Genomic DNA, 19,141 nt, shown 5'->3' on the forward strand with positions numbered 1-19,141 from the left:
TAGGAATTGGGAAGGCTGCACTCGCCTGAGGGGGCAAAACTACCCTAATCTGCCGCGGGAGATCTCATTCCTCCAGTGCTATGGACGGTGGTAGGATTCTGAAATCAGGATTACCCTTGGAGCTTTTCACCACTTCAGCTACAGTATGGGACACGTCAGTTACGCTGCTATCACTTATAGGAAGGAATTGAGGAGGCTGCACTCGTCTGATGGAGCGATCTTATCCGCCGTGGGAGGTCCCATTCCTCCAGTGCTATAGGCGGTGGTAGGATTCCGAGAACAGGATTACCATTGGAGCTTCTCACCGCTTCAGCTACAGTATTCTCATGAATATTAATTAGCCTTGCCTGGTATGCTACCGGATAAAGAGGTTCTCTGTTGCAGTGCTGGATCTCGGTGAAGATCAACCCCTACCATCCTCGGCGGTGGTTTTCTATCCACAAGATTGTTATCGCAGTAACCATCCAACGCTGCGATAACAAAACCAAAAGATACTGCTTTGACAACATGTAACTTTGTCTATGCACGGAGGGTTTTTGGATTCACTGAGGTTGTAAGGCGTCATTTCGATTTTTATTCCACTGCCGCTGCATAGTTTACCACTGACCGGCCAATTGCCTGGTTTCTTTATCGACACCCGGCACGTGACTTAAGGACCTTGTTTCTACCGCGGAGCTTATCACAAATTGCAGTGGTATGGGAAAAGGCTGTCGAATGTGACCCCGAGAATCTTGGGGAAACTTATAGTCGAAACTATTTCGGCATCGACTCTGACGTTTAATCGTTCTTATATGTCATCGACAATGTGCCGAGTGCCATGCTTGTACAATCGTCCGCATATGATACAATCCCGACGCCGTCAGTAGGGGGTAGAATAGAGGACAGGTAGAGATTGAGCAGTGCCGGAGACATCAGTCTACAAGGTCTATGCTGAAATGACATGCAAAGCAGACATCGTACTATGTACTTTTCGGAATCCATGTTAATGGTTGGTAGCTGGAACAATCTACACAAGGCTGGGGGAGTAGTGCCTACAGGCTACAGGCGAGAGAAGGGAATTCTCATTTGGTTGCGGTCACTGCCGAATTAAGAATGCGGGTTTGTCTGGACGATGAGATGATCACCCGAAGTTTAACTAGTAAAGTGAGTGGCACCGACCGCAGCCGAACTTCCGATAGCAGTACCTGATTCATCTTAACGCGATTCGTTCGCATCCCGACTATACATAATGCGATAAACCACCACCTTCTTCCCCCAAGCTACACTAGCACCCATAGTCCGCTTACGCGATTCGTTCGCTTACGCAGTTCGGCTGCTTACGCGGTTCGCCTGCTAACGCGTTTCGTTCGCTTACGCAGTTCGACTGCTTACGCGATTCGTTCGCATCACTCAAGTACTAGTATAGCCGAACCCTCTCCTGTCCCTCTTCTCTTTACAGAAACCGAACCGACACGACACCATCACGAGCACCAGTCGACTCGACACCATCACTAACCCCGTACACAAACACCGTCGGCACGACACCATCGTCATCCTCGTTCACGAACACCAGTTGGCCGACCCATCGCCATCCCCGTTCACGAATCCAGTCAGCTCGACACCATCAGCAACGCGCCGTTTCAACATTGTCACCAGCCAGCATTATCATCGTCAGCATCGCATCAGTCTTCACCACCGTCCAGCGCAGTAACGCCTACAATCCACTTTTGTATTGCCAGGCTGATTCTAGAATCAGCAGGATTAGTACGACGGCGTTCATCTGGGCAATTCGACCAACTGGTATAAAACGAGCGGCTGCTGCGTTGATGAGGACTCGAACTACCTCTTATCATTTTGGACATGGGAGGGGGCGGGAGCTCACTGAAGCGGTGATCTGTTTCTTATTTATTTTCAAACGAATGTCAGATTGGATCGACAGAAATGCGAACATGAAATAAAAATGCACATTTCCATATTTCGCTACAAATATCAAAATGTATTTATTGAAAAATGTATTCCTTTAGCTGGTCGCCATTATAATAATATTCGCATTATAATTATTATATTTATATATATGTATGTATGTAATATATATGAATGTATGTGTATCCAAATACCATTGAATATTTAAAAAGAAAAACTGGAGAAAATGCAATTCCATTAATTTATTGTGCTTTGTGGGTTTTGGTGATTCTAGTGTCTTTCGTAAATGCAAGTCAAAAAGTACTCGCACATCTTAGAATACTGTTTTATTTAAATGTCTTGCAAGAGTATTGACCTCTTTAATTGAAAGCCAAACTATAAGGGAGAAAAAAAAAACAAGCAATATAAACGAACTATGATCTTTGGCCTCTTCATACAGGTGTTTGTTTGTTTCGGTTTTGTGGTGATTGTAAAGGAATCATTATGCAGGTAATTCACTTAAATTTTTAATAAAATGCCAATAGAAATCTTTCAACTAAATATATAGTTTGAAATAAAATACTTGTGGTTGCATTGAATGTTTGTTGTGTACTTAAAGAAAATTAAACAAGAAAAAAAACGAATATCTAATATCTATACTGGCTAAGAAGAATTTTGTTGTTGATTATAATTAGAGTTATACTAATAAATATTAATCATACGTGTGTTTAAATATTTTTTGTTGGTTTTGTAAATTGCTCTCACATCAGTGTTATTTCTTTGTCCTAATTGTTCATACTCTGACGTAGTTTATTGGGATCCTGGTAATGTGAAGATATAACCGAAGGATGTTGAGGAGGAGGGAAACAACGGACATGTTCAACATTCGAGCCCTCCACATCACTGCCCTTCAAATATTTATTTAGAACAGCAAAAATTTGGGAATTCAATACCTGGAAGCGTCGTATGCGATCTACCATACGTTTAAGTTTCTGTCATATGAGAAAAATCAAGGGTATTATTTTTGGTTTATCTAACATGTTTAGGTGATATCAACTTACAATTCCTTTGACATCTTCATCTTTGCCATCGACACGTTGGACCCTTAAAATATGATAACAAAAATCAAGAGCTTCAAATCTTCTCTGTTGTCCTAACAGAACAATCATAGCGCATCCGGCCCAATTTAGGCCTTCTCCAAATAATTCTTCTATTGTGTATTCTGTTCCACGTACAGGAATACAATAGACAAATTGTAAAGCTGACCATAATCGATGAAATTCGGAACATTCATCAACATGTATTATGCCATTGGCTGGTGCTGGACCTGTCCACACCGGATCATCTAAATAACTCTTAATACGATTTAAAATTACTTCGAAAATACTAAGACCACAGCAGAGACGTTCACGTGTCAATAGATCACCTTCGCGGGCAATCATTGCTTGCTAAAAATAAAACAAGAGTTGGCTATATAAAATCCTTTCGCAGACATTTTGGATTTACTTACCTTAGCAGTTCCCAATTTTTCAACATTGGAGACAATTTGCAAATTAGCAAATTGAGCCTCTAAACGCTTTTGTTTGGCTTCAGGTTTTTCGTTTTCTACAACAGAAAACAATAATATTTAATTATTATATTTTATTTTTAATTTTAACAAAGACCACTTACCTTTGCAAAACGGTCTTGGAAATATATTCTGGAACAAAGCAGCATGCAACAAATCACATACTTCCTCTTGTGACAATGCTTGCTCTATCAATAAACAGAAAATAATACAATTACCAAATTCCCGAAATGATTGAAACAATTCCGTCTTTGTGTCCGGATACTGGACTATATCGGTCAAATGAGCCTGATAATAGCTCAATACACCCGGTGATCCATATTCACAACGTGGTAGTTTACAAGACTTAGGCATAGCACTCATTAATGTTTTGGTGAATTGTAAAAGAGAGCCTTGAATCAAAGGCTTTACAATATCTTTGAGTATAATATCCATGACTACAGCAATGCCTTGATAACCTAACAATCGACACATGGCATGGAAATGTGGGGCACCCACAAAACCAGTGTATTGACCATATTGTGTTGAGTAAGCCGCATTCAATTGTTTCGATCCCCACAAATAGTAATGAGACATTTGTGGAGGTTTTTCCCGTTGCATGGGTTGAGAAGAAGCCAAATTTACTTTGCTTCGAACAAATCTGTGTTAGAAAAAGATATTATGAGCCCATAGCAAACTTTTACTGTGATTTTTTCAAAACTTACCGGTTAGTAGCGGCATTATAGCAATAATTAACCAAAAAATCATAATTCAATTCAACAAATACATGTAACGTTATACGTCCATAAGGAGCCAACACATTGTGATTTGCTTCTTTAACCATTGATTCAAAATTATCCAAAGCCAAATATTTACTCAATAATTTGTGGCAAATCCGATTACATTCCAGTAGACCTTCAAGTTCCTGCAATTATTTTATTCAATTTATCAGAATATTAAAATTCAATTTACATGATTCGAACTTACCACAATACCAGTAATATCATTTCCTTCAAATCGACTTATAGCAAGTTCAATACTCTTGTGCATATTTGCATTGATACGTTGGGTTATTAACTTATTCAAATCAATTGATCGACCTAGAGAAATTAAGAAAACACTTTATTAATTTGTTAAAAAGACAGTATATTTTTTAATTTAAATCATTTTCTTACGGAATCAACCTATGACTAAAACTTTGAACACATTTGAGGGCATATGAAGGATCACAATAAGCCCACATTGGATTAAAAGAAGTTATGTCGACATTTGAACTTTTTCCTTCTTAATATTTAAAAAAAAAAAAATACTATTTCTTGTTTTGGGGGTTTTTATGAATAGTCGAATTTTGATTTGATATAGATATAGACTTGTCCGAATATTAGATCGATTTTTCGATTTTTAGGCAACTTAAAAAAAGAGCTGGCTTTACAATGAATAAGAAGTCTAGTTGTGACTGCCACGAAAACATAATCACCACAAAAATTTAACTCATGACTTTTATATCATTTCATGGAACTACGAATATCCTACAAATACCTCTAAAACTCCATTGATGGGTTTCGAATCATCAGATACTTTTACAAACAAGTTCGGAGTTTCAAGCTTCACAACGGTCAAGTTGGGCCGCATCCACTTCATTTTCCTGATTGGCCCCGTAAGACTCCATTTCCCCATTTCTCATATCAGTCGAATGAGTTGGTTATTGTCACCACAGAGGTATATTTTGCAATGCACAAGAAAATATATTTTTAATAAGAGGTAAAGTCGGATCTTTTTTTCACTTAAGAGTCGGTGGTCACCTCCCTCCAACAAAGCTGCATTGGTGAGGTTTGGTTAGGATAGGCAGACCGTTATTTTAGGAAGCTTTTGGAGCACTCAAAATGTCACTGAGAGGATATAAGTCACGGAAACCTTTTGGTGTTCGATCGAAACTGGGATTTAAAAAAATTGCAAATTTGCCACTAAAGTGACACAACGGTAACACCGTTTGGACATTGGAATGCTCTTACCAGGTATTTAGATACCGAGCTCTTCGATTTCTAGCATCGAGTCGATTTTGAAATAAAAGCCAAATAGTCAAATTTATCATCTAAAAAAGGCGTCTTGGCACTTTTTACATATTCGACTTATTTATAATTCGATTTTCGAATAATAGAAATATTGAAATATCGAAATTTTCATGACACGCGTGAATCACATGAGTGGTGAATGAAATTTAAAGTAAAGCTCGTGAATGTGAGTGAATGGTAAAAAATAAAAATATGTCGTGCGTGAACGTGAGTTAACTTCAAATTCTGTTCCTGAATGTGGTGCGCCCACGAAAAAATTCACGTTCACGATTAAATTCGAACTCGTGATATAATTCTTATTCACGGTACAATTCATGTTCACGATTATATTTACGATCAAAAATCACGCTCACGAACAAATTCACATTCACGATTAAATTCATGCTCATGATTAAGATTTCAATAGCGTCCATTGTTTGATGGAGCGCTGGTGAACCGTATTGTAAATTTTCTAATGGTTCGTTCCATTGCGATTCGCATTATTACTTCGTGAATAATGCGAATTGTTGTGCCACGAATATTGCCGTGAGTCACGAGAATTGTCGAGTCCCGAAATTTTTCGTGAATCACGAGAATTATCGTGAATCGTAAGTGGGTGTGAGGTTTTAAACGTTATTCGTGCGTGAGTATGACATTTCATTTCGTGAATGTGCGTGAGCGCGAATTCCTGCCAACATGTCAAGCGTGAGTAAAAATATTTCTTCGTGAATGTGCGTAAATGAAATATCGGCTCTAATTCCAAAACGAATTTGAAAAATCCAGACCGATTTTTTGTTGACAAAAATTCGTTTTGCGGAAAATCTTTTTTCAACTTTTGTTCCCCCAAAATCATAAACTATAGTGATACGGCAAAAAATATGCGCGACATTGCGTAGTTTAAGCGAATACTTTGTTTTTCGTGAAATACTTACCCAATAATTGCACATGTCGTTGTTTTAGTAAAGTTTCATAACGATTATTACGAGGATAGGATTGGAAATTAAAACCCAATACTTCACATTCCAAACGAAAACGTTTATCCAAGAAAATGCTAGAAAAAACAAAGATAATTATTTTATATAAATTTCTATATATACTTTTGAGGAAGTACATACCTTCCGGCTAATTGTTTATAGTGAGCAAATATTTGTTCACTTAACTTATAAACAAATTGATCGAAACACAAATTAACTTCTGCCTCAACTTCGTCATACAAAAATTGTTTACGGAATACAGTTAAAGCATAATGGGCCGAGTCGTTATATAAATCCAAAGGATATAAAACAAATCTGTAATTAATTAATTAGAGAATTTGTATACAATCAGCATTTTGGCATATACTTACTCCATCATTGAGGGTTCCTTTGTTTGTAAAATATGATCAGTTAATATCCAAGGCATAGACATTTCAATGGGAAATTGTATACGCTTTTCCATGGTAATTAGATCCTTACATTCTTCGTTGTGTTGATGTCTAACCATACACTTGTTCACCTTACGACCCATAGTCATTTCCAAATAGAATTCACGATACCACAATTGTGAAAGATCACAACACTTTTGTAAAGTATCGCTGAAATTCAAGAGATAACTCCAATAGAATGACGTTTTGTGGAATGTGTCAATTTGCATTAGACAATTGCCATCAATGTCTTTTCTTAGTGTTCTCTTCCCTCCGGACTTATCGGCAATAAGTGATTCCAACATGGTCCGAACCATATACAATTGTGTGGAAGACGGGCCAACATTTAGACGTGGTACATGTATGCGGAAACCTCCATCAGGATCTTTTTTACCCTTAATTACGGGATCATCTGTTGGTTCAAACCCCTTTTGCCAATCTGCTGCAGTTTCTCGCACAGACATAATTATACTTCGTATAAGATCTTTCTTATTCTTGACAGCTTTTCGCAAAGGCTCTCGCAACGTAAGTTGCACAAAATCTTGCAATTCCGAGTAGATATTACGGCGTATAGCCTCACACAGCACAGTCTCAATACGGGCCATGAGTACCTATTATAATATGACAATATACGAGTGAAGTAAAAAAAATCAAAAATTAATTATTTGCTTTTCCATAGACAATTTCACTTATAGAAAACAATTGGATTGTTTCCTCCTTTACTAACCTGTAAACCCTTGATCATTGCAATCACTTCAATCAATGCAAACTTCTCTTCTGATGTATAATTGTAACGTGTAGCTCTTTCATATTCTTCCGCCTCTACAGGGCACTCTTTATTCTGATGATGATCTGTAGGATGTAAAAGCTTCCATGAGTACAGCTCTGTAACAACACTTGTCCACTCGGACAATAGCTGCAAGCCACGTAATGCTAAGTCCGAGGTGGCTCTATTCTCTGCATCTGATGGATTTTCTTTAACCGTTGTGGTAACCTCGTTAGTATAACGAGCCAATTCCGATATGTATTTCACATGGTCTTCACGTATTTGTGGTAAGTGTACCATAAGATCTGCTTGTGGGCTGGCAGCATTTGAACTTGACAAAGGCCATTTGCTGGGATCATAGTGTTTGCTTCTCTTGATGTAATTGAATGGTGCAATTTGCATATCACCAAATAGTGGCACCACTTCTAAATTCTTGAATATTCGATCTATGCGATCGAGACGTATTTTCTTTTTCTGATCCAATTTATTGATGTTGCAAGCATCACTATCCATAAGAAAGAGGCCAAAGCCCATAACCTTTACCAACATGTGTTTCTCTTCAGGTGTCAAATACATTTTCGTCTCAAACATATGGACACAAATGTTGACCACATCTGAGAGTAGGTCCTCGTATCCAATAATTTTCTCCAATGTATCTTTTACTGTATCACGGATTTTATTTTGAGTGGCCAAAAACATGGATAAATTTTGTGACTCCTGCAGTGTATGCGAATCCGACATGACCTTTAGAAATTGTGCTGCTCTACGGTATGTACTATAATCGTTTTTCACACTTGATTTCATATTCTTCAATTCATCCAAAACGGCAAACATATTGATGAACCTTCCCAATGTCAATAGATAGGCTTCGGATACAAAATCTTTACGTTTTTCCGTATGGCAAAGACGTTTAACTTCACCGGAAAATGCTTCAATGGCTTTGCGTTGGAAATACATGAAATTTAAGAGTTTATTCACTTCCGGTGCTAATACCTCCACAGTTTTTTCATAAATCTCTACCCTATTCGGTTGTTCGTTGGATTTGGGTTGAGGAATAGCCCTGGAGCAGCATCGCCATGTATATAACATAACCGAGTGCTTTTGCCCCTCGTCAAGCAAAATATTCTGCAATAAAAAGAGAATTTAAACAAATGAGAATTTAAACAAATGACATTACCAAGAACTAGTAGAACTTACCAGATTGGCATGAGTAGTAGCTTCTTCAATATATTTGGCAATACCAGTTACAAAGCCATTGCGATCTTCGAAATTCGTATCGAAATTTGCCTTATATATCACCGAACATGGTTGGGCTTCAATACAGGGCTGCTCATCGGGTAGAGATAATTCGTCCAAAACCTCAACATTGGATAAGGCATCCGCAAGAGTAATTTTTTCCGTCATTTTTTTGGTTCTGTTTATAAAATTATCTCATTAAGAAAATTTCACTTGACAGTTGTTTATCTTGTTGGCCCCTTTTGGGGTTTCAAGCTCCACCTCAAAAAAAAGAAATGACACAGAAACCTGCAATGAAGCAAAAATTCTTATGGGTGGGTCTGGCACAAATTCTAATAAAATTGGTATATATTTGTTTTGCACAGAATATATTTCATTGTCCTTGGCAAATATATGTTCTAAATAATTCACTGTTAGAAATTTAATTAATTTTGCTCACTTTTTTTAAGAAATATAAACTATTTGATCTTATTTTGATGACAAATTATCGGTTGCTTTCTTCATTTTTTCTTCTGCACACATACACCCGCATAGAAATGTCAATCTGTATGTCCCGTCCTAGACTACGTCGCGCGGACAGTGTAGAAAGTCTAAATGAAAGCGTTGGCCTTCCACGCAGTGTATAGAGATTTCTAAATGGACTCTTAAAATTAGGGCTGTCATTCGGGATCGATTTTTATAAATCCCGGGATCCGGGATTTCAAAATATTGAATCCCCGTATTTTTTTGAGTTGAAAGACATCTCTCACAGTCGACAATGGTCTAAGGGTCGTTTATACTGAATGAAGACACCAATTTATTAGTAAAGAATCTTAAAAAGCTACAAATTTTAGATTATTTTTTCGGAATCCTGAAAAATCCCGGGGTCCAAATTAAAATTTCCCGGGATTCGGGTTAAATCCATTCCCAAAAATCCTGGGGTTTCGGGACGGGATTAATTACGAATGACATCCTTACTTAAAATGCACTTTGTCTAACATATTGAAGGGGCTCTTATTGCCTTTGTTTTAATTTATTGAATTCATAAATACATTTGAATTCAAATTTATATAAATTCACTGAAATTGAATGACGCATGACTCACGCCTCGTTTAAATGGTAATGTTGCATGTTTGACAGATGTCTATGATTTTAGTTTTGTCTGTCACCGCATTGACGACAGCGCCATTCTTCTTGATAGATTGGAATATACAGCCAGCAGACTTTTTCATTTATTGATCTATTGAGATTTAGAAAAAAAATTAATATTTTAACTGAAATTGTTCGAGAGTTACTTACCGCAATGGCCAAAAATAAGAGCACCGTCTATCTGGGCTATGAGGACGAAGAAATAAACGACAAACATTCATCTTTATTAAATAGCACGATTAACAAAATCGGTGGAACTCCCGTAAGTGTAAAATGTGTTAGTCTATAGTAATTTTTGTGTGTTTAATGGGGTGGTACCAAAAATATACTGAATAATTGATTTCCACTTGCCTACCACCTGCGTTATAGGATTGGCCAAATGGTGATATCAAAATACCTCCTTGTCCTTTATGTGCGGCTCCAAGACCTTTAGTGGTGCAATTGTATGCCCCCCTGGATATGTCACAATTCCATCGTTCTTTGTATATGTTTGCCTGTTTGAATCCAATATGCTCGCAGAATTCCAAGAGTTGGTTGTGTGTTCGAACGCAACACTTAGAGACACCGGATCACAGTGAAATTATAAAAGTCGTGGCTTCTCCAAAAAATGGCAAGCAAAAGAAAAAGAAGGATGCCAAACAGGCAACAACTACGAAACTATCGTGGTGCAGTGGAGCTGACGATTGGGGAATTGCAGATGAAGTTGTGGTCAAAGAGGCAATTGAACAAATGGATACGGAGGCAGATGAATGTAATGAGCCCAATGAAGAAAATGGCAATGTGATCAATCCCAAAGATATCAATTTACCTTTGTCAGTACATCACCATTTGGAGGCGAACGACGATGAGGAAGAAGATGACCGCCCTTTATCAAATGACGATGAGGAAGATGAAAGCAATTCTATGGATAACGATTTCATCTTAAGTTTTAATCAAATGGATGTACGAGCTCCCCAAAATATTTCCGAAGATCCCAATGCCAATTGTGGAGCTGTTGCTGGTGAGGGTGGGGGCATAGCGGCAGCATGTCCAGAAAATGAGGGAAATTACGCCTGTAGTGGGGCATCCGCAGTTATTTGTGCGGAAATCGAAGGACCAGAGACGGATGTTGTTCTTGTTGAAACTCCTCAAAAACCTGAACGTGATTTAATAGCCTTAATGAAGCATACCCCTACACCAGCCGCCTTGGGGCCATTAGCTAAATTATCTGATCTCACAATTAAATCGTATTTCATAGCAGTCGATCTGGAATCAAATGCATCAAATAAGGAATACGATTCCTACGGTGGCTCTCTTTCATCCGAACATATACGAGAATTATATCAGGAATACAAGAAGCAGGATGAAACAGCTTTATCACCAGGCAGTGCCAGTGTCAGTGGTGCATCTGGATCGGGTGAAGTTGGTGTTGTTGCTGGAGCTGGGACTCCAGAAGATCAGGAAGGTTACGAGAAAGCCATACCAGCGCACGGAGATTTAATGTTCCATTATTTTCTAAGTACCATTCAAAAAAATCCAGGACAAATTCTAAGGTAAGATGGTAATAAAACAAAAGTCCTATTGAATATCTTATGACTCAATATTTTAGATATTCGCGTGATACGTTACCATTACTTATTGCCCCATTGCAAGAGCCTACACCCAAATGTCCCAACTGCAATGGGGACACAATTTGTGAAGTGCAAATTTTATCAACATTAATACCGAAATTAAAAATGCAACAAAGCAATGAGAATGCTCCATTAGAATTCGGAAACGTTTTAGTTTTTACTTGCTTGAAAAGCTGTTGGGATACTCCGGATAAAATGCGCTACGAAAAAGTCTTGGTCCAGGCTGAAAAGTAGATGATAATAGAAACTTACTACAAAAAGTGATATATAAATTCAAGAATATTACTAAAACAAGCGAATGGCAAAATGTCCACTTAACCAAAGTCAACTTTTAAACTGAACTATAGATCGACTATTCCCGAAATATATCTACCCCCAACACATTTCTCAAATGACACTCAAGGATTGAATAAGAGAATTAATGTTATATAGATACAAAAAATGAATTAATTAATACATAGTATTTATGTATGTAAGTATAGTTTTCTTAATCTCCGATAAAATCATATATTAGCGATATACCTTTTAGGAGTGACGAATTATATTGTGTGTGAAAATGCACTTTTAAAAATGTATATGACCCCATATTCCAATGTTATAAACTTTTAATGCTAGTTTGAATCATGTATCACCCGTAAAATGTTTGAGACATAAGGAATTGCAATTTGTCTTTACAAAATTACACTTTCCACGCTTTATATATGCTTGATTCCCAGTATTGTGATATATCATGCAGTAATTCTTATATTTTAATCGTAACTTTTTTCCATATATTGGTACCAATGTTCCAGGAACATGACAGTGTCTCCTAATGAACTTAACAGACATAAAAAATTGCTCGTACCACCAAAATATATTTCTTCCAATTTTTTTCTACATTTTTCGAAAATTTGATATTCATAGGTTTTGGAAAATTTGCCTTCTGTCAATTTTCAAATTTTTAAAATATGGAATTTTCGATAATTTTAAGCAAAAAGATTTATTGATTCCTCATGTCTCTACTTCTTAAATATTTCTAAAATTTTTGAAATTTGTTTTGCTTTTGTTTATCATCTTTTTGTTTAACTTCATAGTTTTTTATCTATGATGCGTCTAAGGACGATGTGGTGTACAATGTGTATAAGAGAAATGTACCATAGTACACCCATAGAAGACGGCTATTAATAGCAAACACTGACTGCTGTTTTTCAGCAGATAAAACTGCTATTTTAGTAGTAGTTTTAAAACAAAAACAATCTATGAAAATGTGGCCAGCAAAAGTATTTGTCCTGCATCCTAAAAGCTCAAGCCTGATGTTATTTCAATTAGAAAATGACAAAGGTTGTCGTCAGTATAAGAAATATCAGCTATTTCTACTAATGCACTGTGATATTTCAGCAGAGATGTTTTTCAAAAATGTTAGCAAACAGGTTCGCTAATTCAGAAATATTTGTTTGCTATTTCATCCAAAAAAAATCTTTGCTGCTTTCCCTTTTACAACAGACAAAAACTGCTGTTTTAGCAAACATTTTTACTATAATGAATAACAACATGTTTAGAGTGTATTGGTAGAACTATGGTATTTATCAGAAACTGTTTTTATGATGCTTAAGAAAAAATGGAAAATTCTATCCAAATTGGAATCAACTACTTATTTCAATCCAATAAAGAGAACTGATGAAACAGATGTGTTCTTGCCACTTTGGACCATATTTTAATTTTTGAACAATATAACTGCCGAATTGGCAAAAAGTCCAAAGTTGAATGAAGCCATGAAGGCAATAGTTACTTTTGCGCGGATGTTGTAACAGTTTTTAATGTAGTTTCATCCATTTTGTTCTATGCTTTGGTAGTTCAATTAGTAGCCAAAATAAGGAACTCTGCGACAAGGATGGGGTGTGTCCACAGTGATCTTGTGGTGAGACGGGTAGGCTTAGCTGGGCAAGCGAAAAGGTGACGAGTGTCATGTGACCCTTGATTACAGATGGGGAAACACGTCAGCTACGCTTGTATCAATCACAGATAAATAGGAATTGAGGCTGCTGCACTTGCACTTCGGTAATAATAGTTTGTTTTTTTAGTACTTTTTTCTCTGCTGAGAAAAGGAAGGAAATCTCGAGTGGTACAACAGCACACATACTAAACGTACAAAAAATATCTGCTATTGCAGCAAATAAAAACTGTTGATACAGGAAACTTAACTTCTGAATTAACGGATTATTACTATGAATTATTAAAGAGAGGTACTAATAATTTAATACACTTCTAATTGACATTACGAAATATAATGCATATAGGATTTGTTCGTAATTATTTGATATCTCTCCGGTCACGTTTGCTAGCGTTTTGGAGCGTACGAACGACTTGCTGTAAAACTGTGTGATAATTTTCAAAAATTATAGGGTGCACGCGCGGAGCTATTATTAGTATACTATTATTATATATACTAATAATAGCTTCGCAATTAAATTTCATTTTTTAATTGGAACAAAAATTAATAGTATCAATTAATTTTTTAATTTAATTATTTTTTTAATTCGTTCCCATAAGAAATGCATTGCCATTTATGCTAACGAAGTTTTCGGTAGCGATCAATTTCGTACACTCATAGAAAACAGTCTGCTAAAAACAGCAGTCGATGTCTGCTGTTATATTTTTGTACTTCAGGACCAAATGAACAACAATTTATAAAATGTTTATGTTATAAATTTTTCCCCAAAGCATATTTAAGAACCAAAGTAGTTTTTGGTATATTTTTGCACTGTAATATACTTACAAGCTCCTAAATACGATCAGCAAACATTTTATGCCTCAATTCGATAAATATTCAGATTTTTGGTCATGATTAGGATAGCACCTAAGTTGATTAGGATAGCTCTTAAGTTGATTAGGTTGGATCCTAAGTTTGCATTTTTATTTGTTTTAGACAAAATAAGACATGTTTTAGCGTAATCCAGCTTCAAAAATAGCAGAAAATGTTTGCTATTTCAGCAAACAGTGACTGCTGTCCCTTTTTCAGCAGACTTTCTGCTGTTTAGCAGACTTTTCTGCTGTCCCTACTAACAAATTTCTTTGGGTGTAAGCTGGTACGCACCTCTAATGAAAATTTTTGTTCATAAAGCTGAGTACTATGTTCCGTTTTCAAGCTGAAAAGCAGCTTGTTTGCACGGTTACTTTTTTTAATTAACTAATATAGAAATATATAATTATTTGCAATCAATTCCTTGGATCTTTTCCATCCATAATTTGCAGAGACTTGATAAAAATGTTAGCGTCTTCATATATATTTTTGCACTTTTAATTTAGTGTTTTGGTGAAAAACTCGAACATAGTACTCACCTTAACAGGGTTATCAAAAGCATATTTTGGAGAGATGTTACAAATCATGGCAGCAAACATTTATTACAGTCATTGTGTGTGTAATCAACAATTTATTTGGAAGAAATATTAACAATTTTTAAAAGCGATTTGCTGGTTTAAAATTTGTGTGCATTATGCTTCTCTACACTCTATACACAGCCCGTTTTTTGTTGTAGACTTATTTGCTACCGAAAATTTCGCGAGAGGTGCATACCGGCCTTTAACCTAAATGAATTGCTTTTTTTAAAAAATCATTGCACTTTACCCAAACCAAAGTGCTGCGATTAAGGGGCATTCAAGGGAGCTGTTTTTACGCATTAATTGTTTTCCACACATTGTTAATTCAACACCAAGATGATATTAGGTTTCTTAACTGTTAAAGTCTTCTTCGAGAATGTCGTAACCTAGCATTCGATTCTGCTAGTCAAAGCTATATGGAAACACTTGGCTTCATAACATATACATTTTAGTGCACGCACAGTAATATAGGCCGGGGATTGGGAACGGTTCGTAAAAATGTTATCTATTTTGAATGCATGAATAATAGTAAAATACTATAACTCTGTCCCCTAATATAATATTAAATAACAAAACGGCTTCAATCAAACGGAAACATTAACATATTTATAAGAGATTGATTTTAAATGAATAATGTAATGTAATGTAAGAATTTTAAAACGAATGAAACACGATTAACATTATGAATGGTTAGTATCGTAGCTTGGTCAATTCCAGTCCAATTTTTAACAAATATACTCAAAGAATAAAATATAAAGTAATAAAGCTCTATTCATCAAAGCATTTACTTAATTTATTATAAAAAAATTAATATTATTTCTTCATATATCAATTTTAGGCTATAAGTTAATCTGTCCTTGACTCTTAACTACATACTATATTTATCCTTCTTTTAATGAACACAATGTGATCCTTTCAATTTCAAAACAAAAAAATAATATTTATGCTTTAGTGTAGTTTTTAATAAAAATGAAATATTCGAAAACAAAACAGAGAGCAAAAAACAACTATAAATTAAATACAAGTATTTAGTGTAATATTATAGATTGCAAATCAGGAATAATTTATTTTTAGTTTTAATATGGGGAGAGCTATAAGAGTTTACGCTCGTTTTTTGATGATAAATAAACGCAAATAATACGATCACTTGTTTATCATGAACAAGAATTTTTAATATTTCTTTTTCTTTGCCGGAGGTAACTATATGACATCCCACATCAATCATACTAACTTTGATACTTTCACCCATAAAAATGGTGTGAAAGAACAGAAGACTTTGTTCCGAATTTCGGGAAGATAATGACCGTGTTATTGCCGCATTTACCGTGTACATTTTAACTTGAATGTAACCAGTCAAAAAATTAGAATAGGCCGATAAGTATAAACCTTCAAACATTAATTAAAAATGTTTTGATTTCATATTTCATTTTAATCTTCATCAGCGGCCTCTGACGATTTTACGACGATTTTAAACAACGTAGTTATGAGATGACGATTTTTTAAAATGCTCGACTCAAGTGTTTCCTTTTAAGGATTTTTATGTCGATTTGACGATTTTTCAAAGTGATGTAGTTATAAGTCGACGATTTTCATAAGTTGTAATGTAAACAAGTTATTTTGAATCTCAATAATATGACAATTTATATGTAGCCGTATCCAATGTAGAAAGAAATTTCAAAGCAATCAATATAAATAAACCTAAAATTCGGAATCCCTTTGAAACTTTAACATTGCAAGGTATTCATTTGTCTAAAAACTATTTAAAGCTAAATATTTCTGATTGCTATGAAGCCAGTTTAGTTAAAGTCGCCTTATTTATTTATTCATTACCGATAATAGTAATAATAATAAAAATTATACATGAGCAAGTAATAAGGATTTAAAATCGCTTGGAGAATAGGACTTTTTTCTGTCTAAATCGTCGTTTAATAAACTGGAAACTATATGACTTAATTAGAGATTTAAACGGCATTGTTCATGTAACTAAAATGAATTAAACACTTTTTTATATTACAACTTTATTGTGTATACAGTATATGTATGCCTCAGATGTTTGAATACAACTTTTATTTTGTTTCTAAATCTTTTTTTCAGCTGGTTTATAGGTGACGATTTTGACGAAAAATATTTTTAAAATTGACGATTTTCAGTCAAAAATAGTTGGCACCACTGATCTTCATTCACAACATTTTGTTTCTTCTTAATTTTTTTCTTATTTCCGAAGAGTTCTAAAACATTCTATAGAAATAAAATGTTGACAAATTTTTTTATAGAAATTAAGTTTTGGCAAAATTTTTATAGAAATAAAATTTTGGCAAAATTTTCTATAGAAATAAAATTTTGGCAAAATTTTCTATAGAAATAAAATGTTGGCAAAATTTTCTATAGAAATAAAATTTTGACAACGTTTTCTATAGAAGTAAAATTTTGAAAAAATATTGTAAAGAAATAAAATTTTGATAAAATTTTCCATAGAAATAAAATTTTCTATAGAAAAAAAAAATTGGCAAAATTTTTTATAGAAATAAAATTTTGAAAACGTTTTCTATAGAAAAACAAGTAAGGAAAGTCTAAAGTCGGGCGGGGCCGACTATATTATACCCTGCACCACTTTGTAGATCTAAATTTTGGATACCATATCACATCCGTCAGATATGTTGGGGGTATATATAATTGTTTGTCCCAAATACATACATTTAAATATCACTCGATCTGGACAGAATTTGATAGACTTCTACAAAATCTATAGACTCAAAATTTAAGTCAGCTAATGCACTAGGGCGGAACACAATGTTAGTAAAAAAAATATGGGAAACATTTAAATCTGAAGCAATCTTAAGGAAACTTCGCAAAAGTTTATTTATGATTTATCGCTCGATATATATGTATTAGAAGTTTAGGAAAATTATAGTCATTTTTACAACTTTTCGACTAAGCAGTGGCGATTTTACAAGGAAAATGTTGGTATTTTGACTATTTTTGTCGAAATCAGAAAAACATATATATGGGAGCTATATCTAAATCTGAACCGATTTCAACCAAATTTGACAATGCTAATTCTACTCCCTGTGCAAAATTTCAACTAAATCGGAGTTAAAAATTGGCTTCTGTCGTCATATGAGTGTAAATCGGGCGAAAGCTATATATGGGAGATATATCTAAATCTGAACCGATTTCAACCAAATTTGACACGTATAGCTACAATGCTAATTCTACTCCCTGTGCAAAATTTCAACTAAATCGGAGCAAAAAATTGGCCATTGTGGTCATATGAGTGTAAATCGGGCGAAAGCTTTATATAGGATATATATCTAAATCTGAACCGATTTCAACCAAATTTGGCACGCATAGATGCAATGCTAATTCTACTCCCTGTGCAAAATTACAATTAAATCGGAGTAAAAGATTGGCCACTGTTGTCATATGAGTGTAAATCGGGCGAACGATATATATGGGAGATATATCTAAATCTGAACCGATTTCAATAAAATTTGGCACACTTGACTACACTACTAATTGTACTCCTAGTGCAAAATTTCAACCAAATTGGGGTAAAACTCTGGCTTCTGGGACCGTTTTAGTCCATATCGGGCGAAAGATATATATGGGAGTTATATCTAAATCTGAACCGATTTCAATAAAATTTGGCACACTTGACTATAGTACTAATTGTTCTTCTTGTGCAAAATTTTAAGCGAATTAGTGTAAAACTCTGGCTTCTGGGGCCATATAAGTCCATATCGGGCGAAATATATATATGGGAGCAATATCTAAATCTGAACCGATTTCTTCCAAAATCAATAGGGTTCTGGTCTGAGCCCACCCTGAGCATTTTTGCCAAAGACACCATGTAAAAGGTGATTTGTTAAGAGCTTGATAACTTTTAAAAAAAAAAAAAAACGCATAAAATTTGCAAAATCTCATCGGTTCTTTATTTGAAACGTTAGATTGGTCCATGACATTTACTTTTTGAAGATAATTTCATTTAAATGTTAACCGCGGCTGCGTCTTAGGTGGTCCATTCGGAAAGTCCAATTTTGGGCAACTTTTTCGAGCATTTCGGCCGGAATAGCCCGAATTTCTTCGGAAATGTTGTCTTCCAAAGCTGGAATAGTTGCTGGCTTATTTCTGTAGACTTTAGACTTGACGTAGCCCCACAAAAAA

At 35.2% G+C, this 19,141-nt stretch overlaps 2 protein-coding genes across 2 annotated transcripts; one reads left to right on the top strand and one right to left on the bottom strand.

The window, feature by feature from the left end:
- Nucleotides 1-1,946: 1,946 nt before the first annotated feature.
- Nucleotides 1,947-9,419, bottom strand: Cyfip (Cytoplasmic FMR1-interacting protein Sra-1). Its single transcript, XM_075291733.1, has 12 exons — nt 9,322-9,419; nt 8,844-9,170; nt 7,608-8,771; nt 6,824-7,491; nt 6,594-6,767; nt 6,411-6,529; nt 4,415-4,527; nt 4,153-4,352; nt 3,553-4,088; nt 3,392-3,486; nt 2,943-3,329; nt 1,947-2,873 (listed from the first exon to the last, which is right to left on the bottom strand). Exons 2-12 carry the CDS (start codon nt 9,048-9,050, stop codon nt 2,667-2,669), a joined length of 3,870 nt encoding a protein of 1,289 aa, XP_075147848.1. The 5' UTR covers nt 9,051-9,170; nt 9,322-9,419; the 3' UTR covers nt 1,947-2,666.
- Nucleotides 9,420-10,038: 619 nt separating this feature from the next.
- On the top strand, nt 10,039-13,642 carry trus (programmed cell death 2 like trus). Its single transcript, XM_075291735.1, has 3 exons — nt 10,039-10,272; nt 10,380-11,542; nt 11,599-13,642. The coding sequence occupies exons 1-3, from the start codon at nt 10,165-10,167 to the stop codon at nt 11,852-11,854; spliced, it is 1,527 nt and encodes a 508-aa protein (XP_075147850.1). The 5' UTR covers nt 10,039-10,164; the 3' UTR covers nt 11,855-13,642.
- The last annotated feature ends 5,499 nt before the right edge of the window (nt 13,643-19,141 follow it).

The sequence above is a fragment of the Haematobia irritans genome, chromosome 1 (genome assembly GCF_050003625.1).
Source record: "Haematobia irritans isolate KBUSLIRL chromosome 1, ASM5000362v1, whole genome shotgun sequence".
NCBI lineage: Eukaryota > Metazoa > Arthropoda > Insecta > Diptera > Muscidae > Haematobia > Haematobia irritans.

Coding starts and splice junctions, on each gene's coding strand:
- Cyfip (XM_075291733.1), bottom strand. CDS start 9,050: ATGACGGAAAAAATTACTCTTGCGGATGCCTTATCCAATGTTGAGGTT. Junction 6,768..6,823: donor AAGGAACCCTCAATGATGGA/GTAAGTATATGC, acceptor AATTAATTACAG/ATTTGTTTTATATCCTTTGG. Junction 4,089..4,152: donor TATAATGCCGCTACTAACCG/GTAAGTTTTGAA, acceptor TTTCTAACACAG/ATTTGTTCGAAGCAAAGTAA.
- trus (XM_075291735.1), top strand. CDS start 10,165: ATGGCCAAAAATAAGAGCACCGTCTATCTGGGCTATGAGGACGAAGAA. Junction 10,273..10,379: donor ACAAAATCGGTGGAACTCCC/GTAAGTGTAAAA, acceptor CCTGCGTTATAG/GATTGGCCAAATGGTGATAT. Junction 11,543..11,598: donor AATCCAGGACAAATTCTAAG/GTAAGATGGTAA, acceptor TCAATATTTTAG/ATATTCGCGTGATACGTTAC.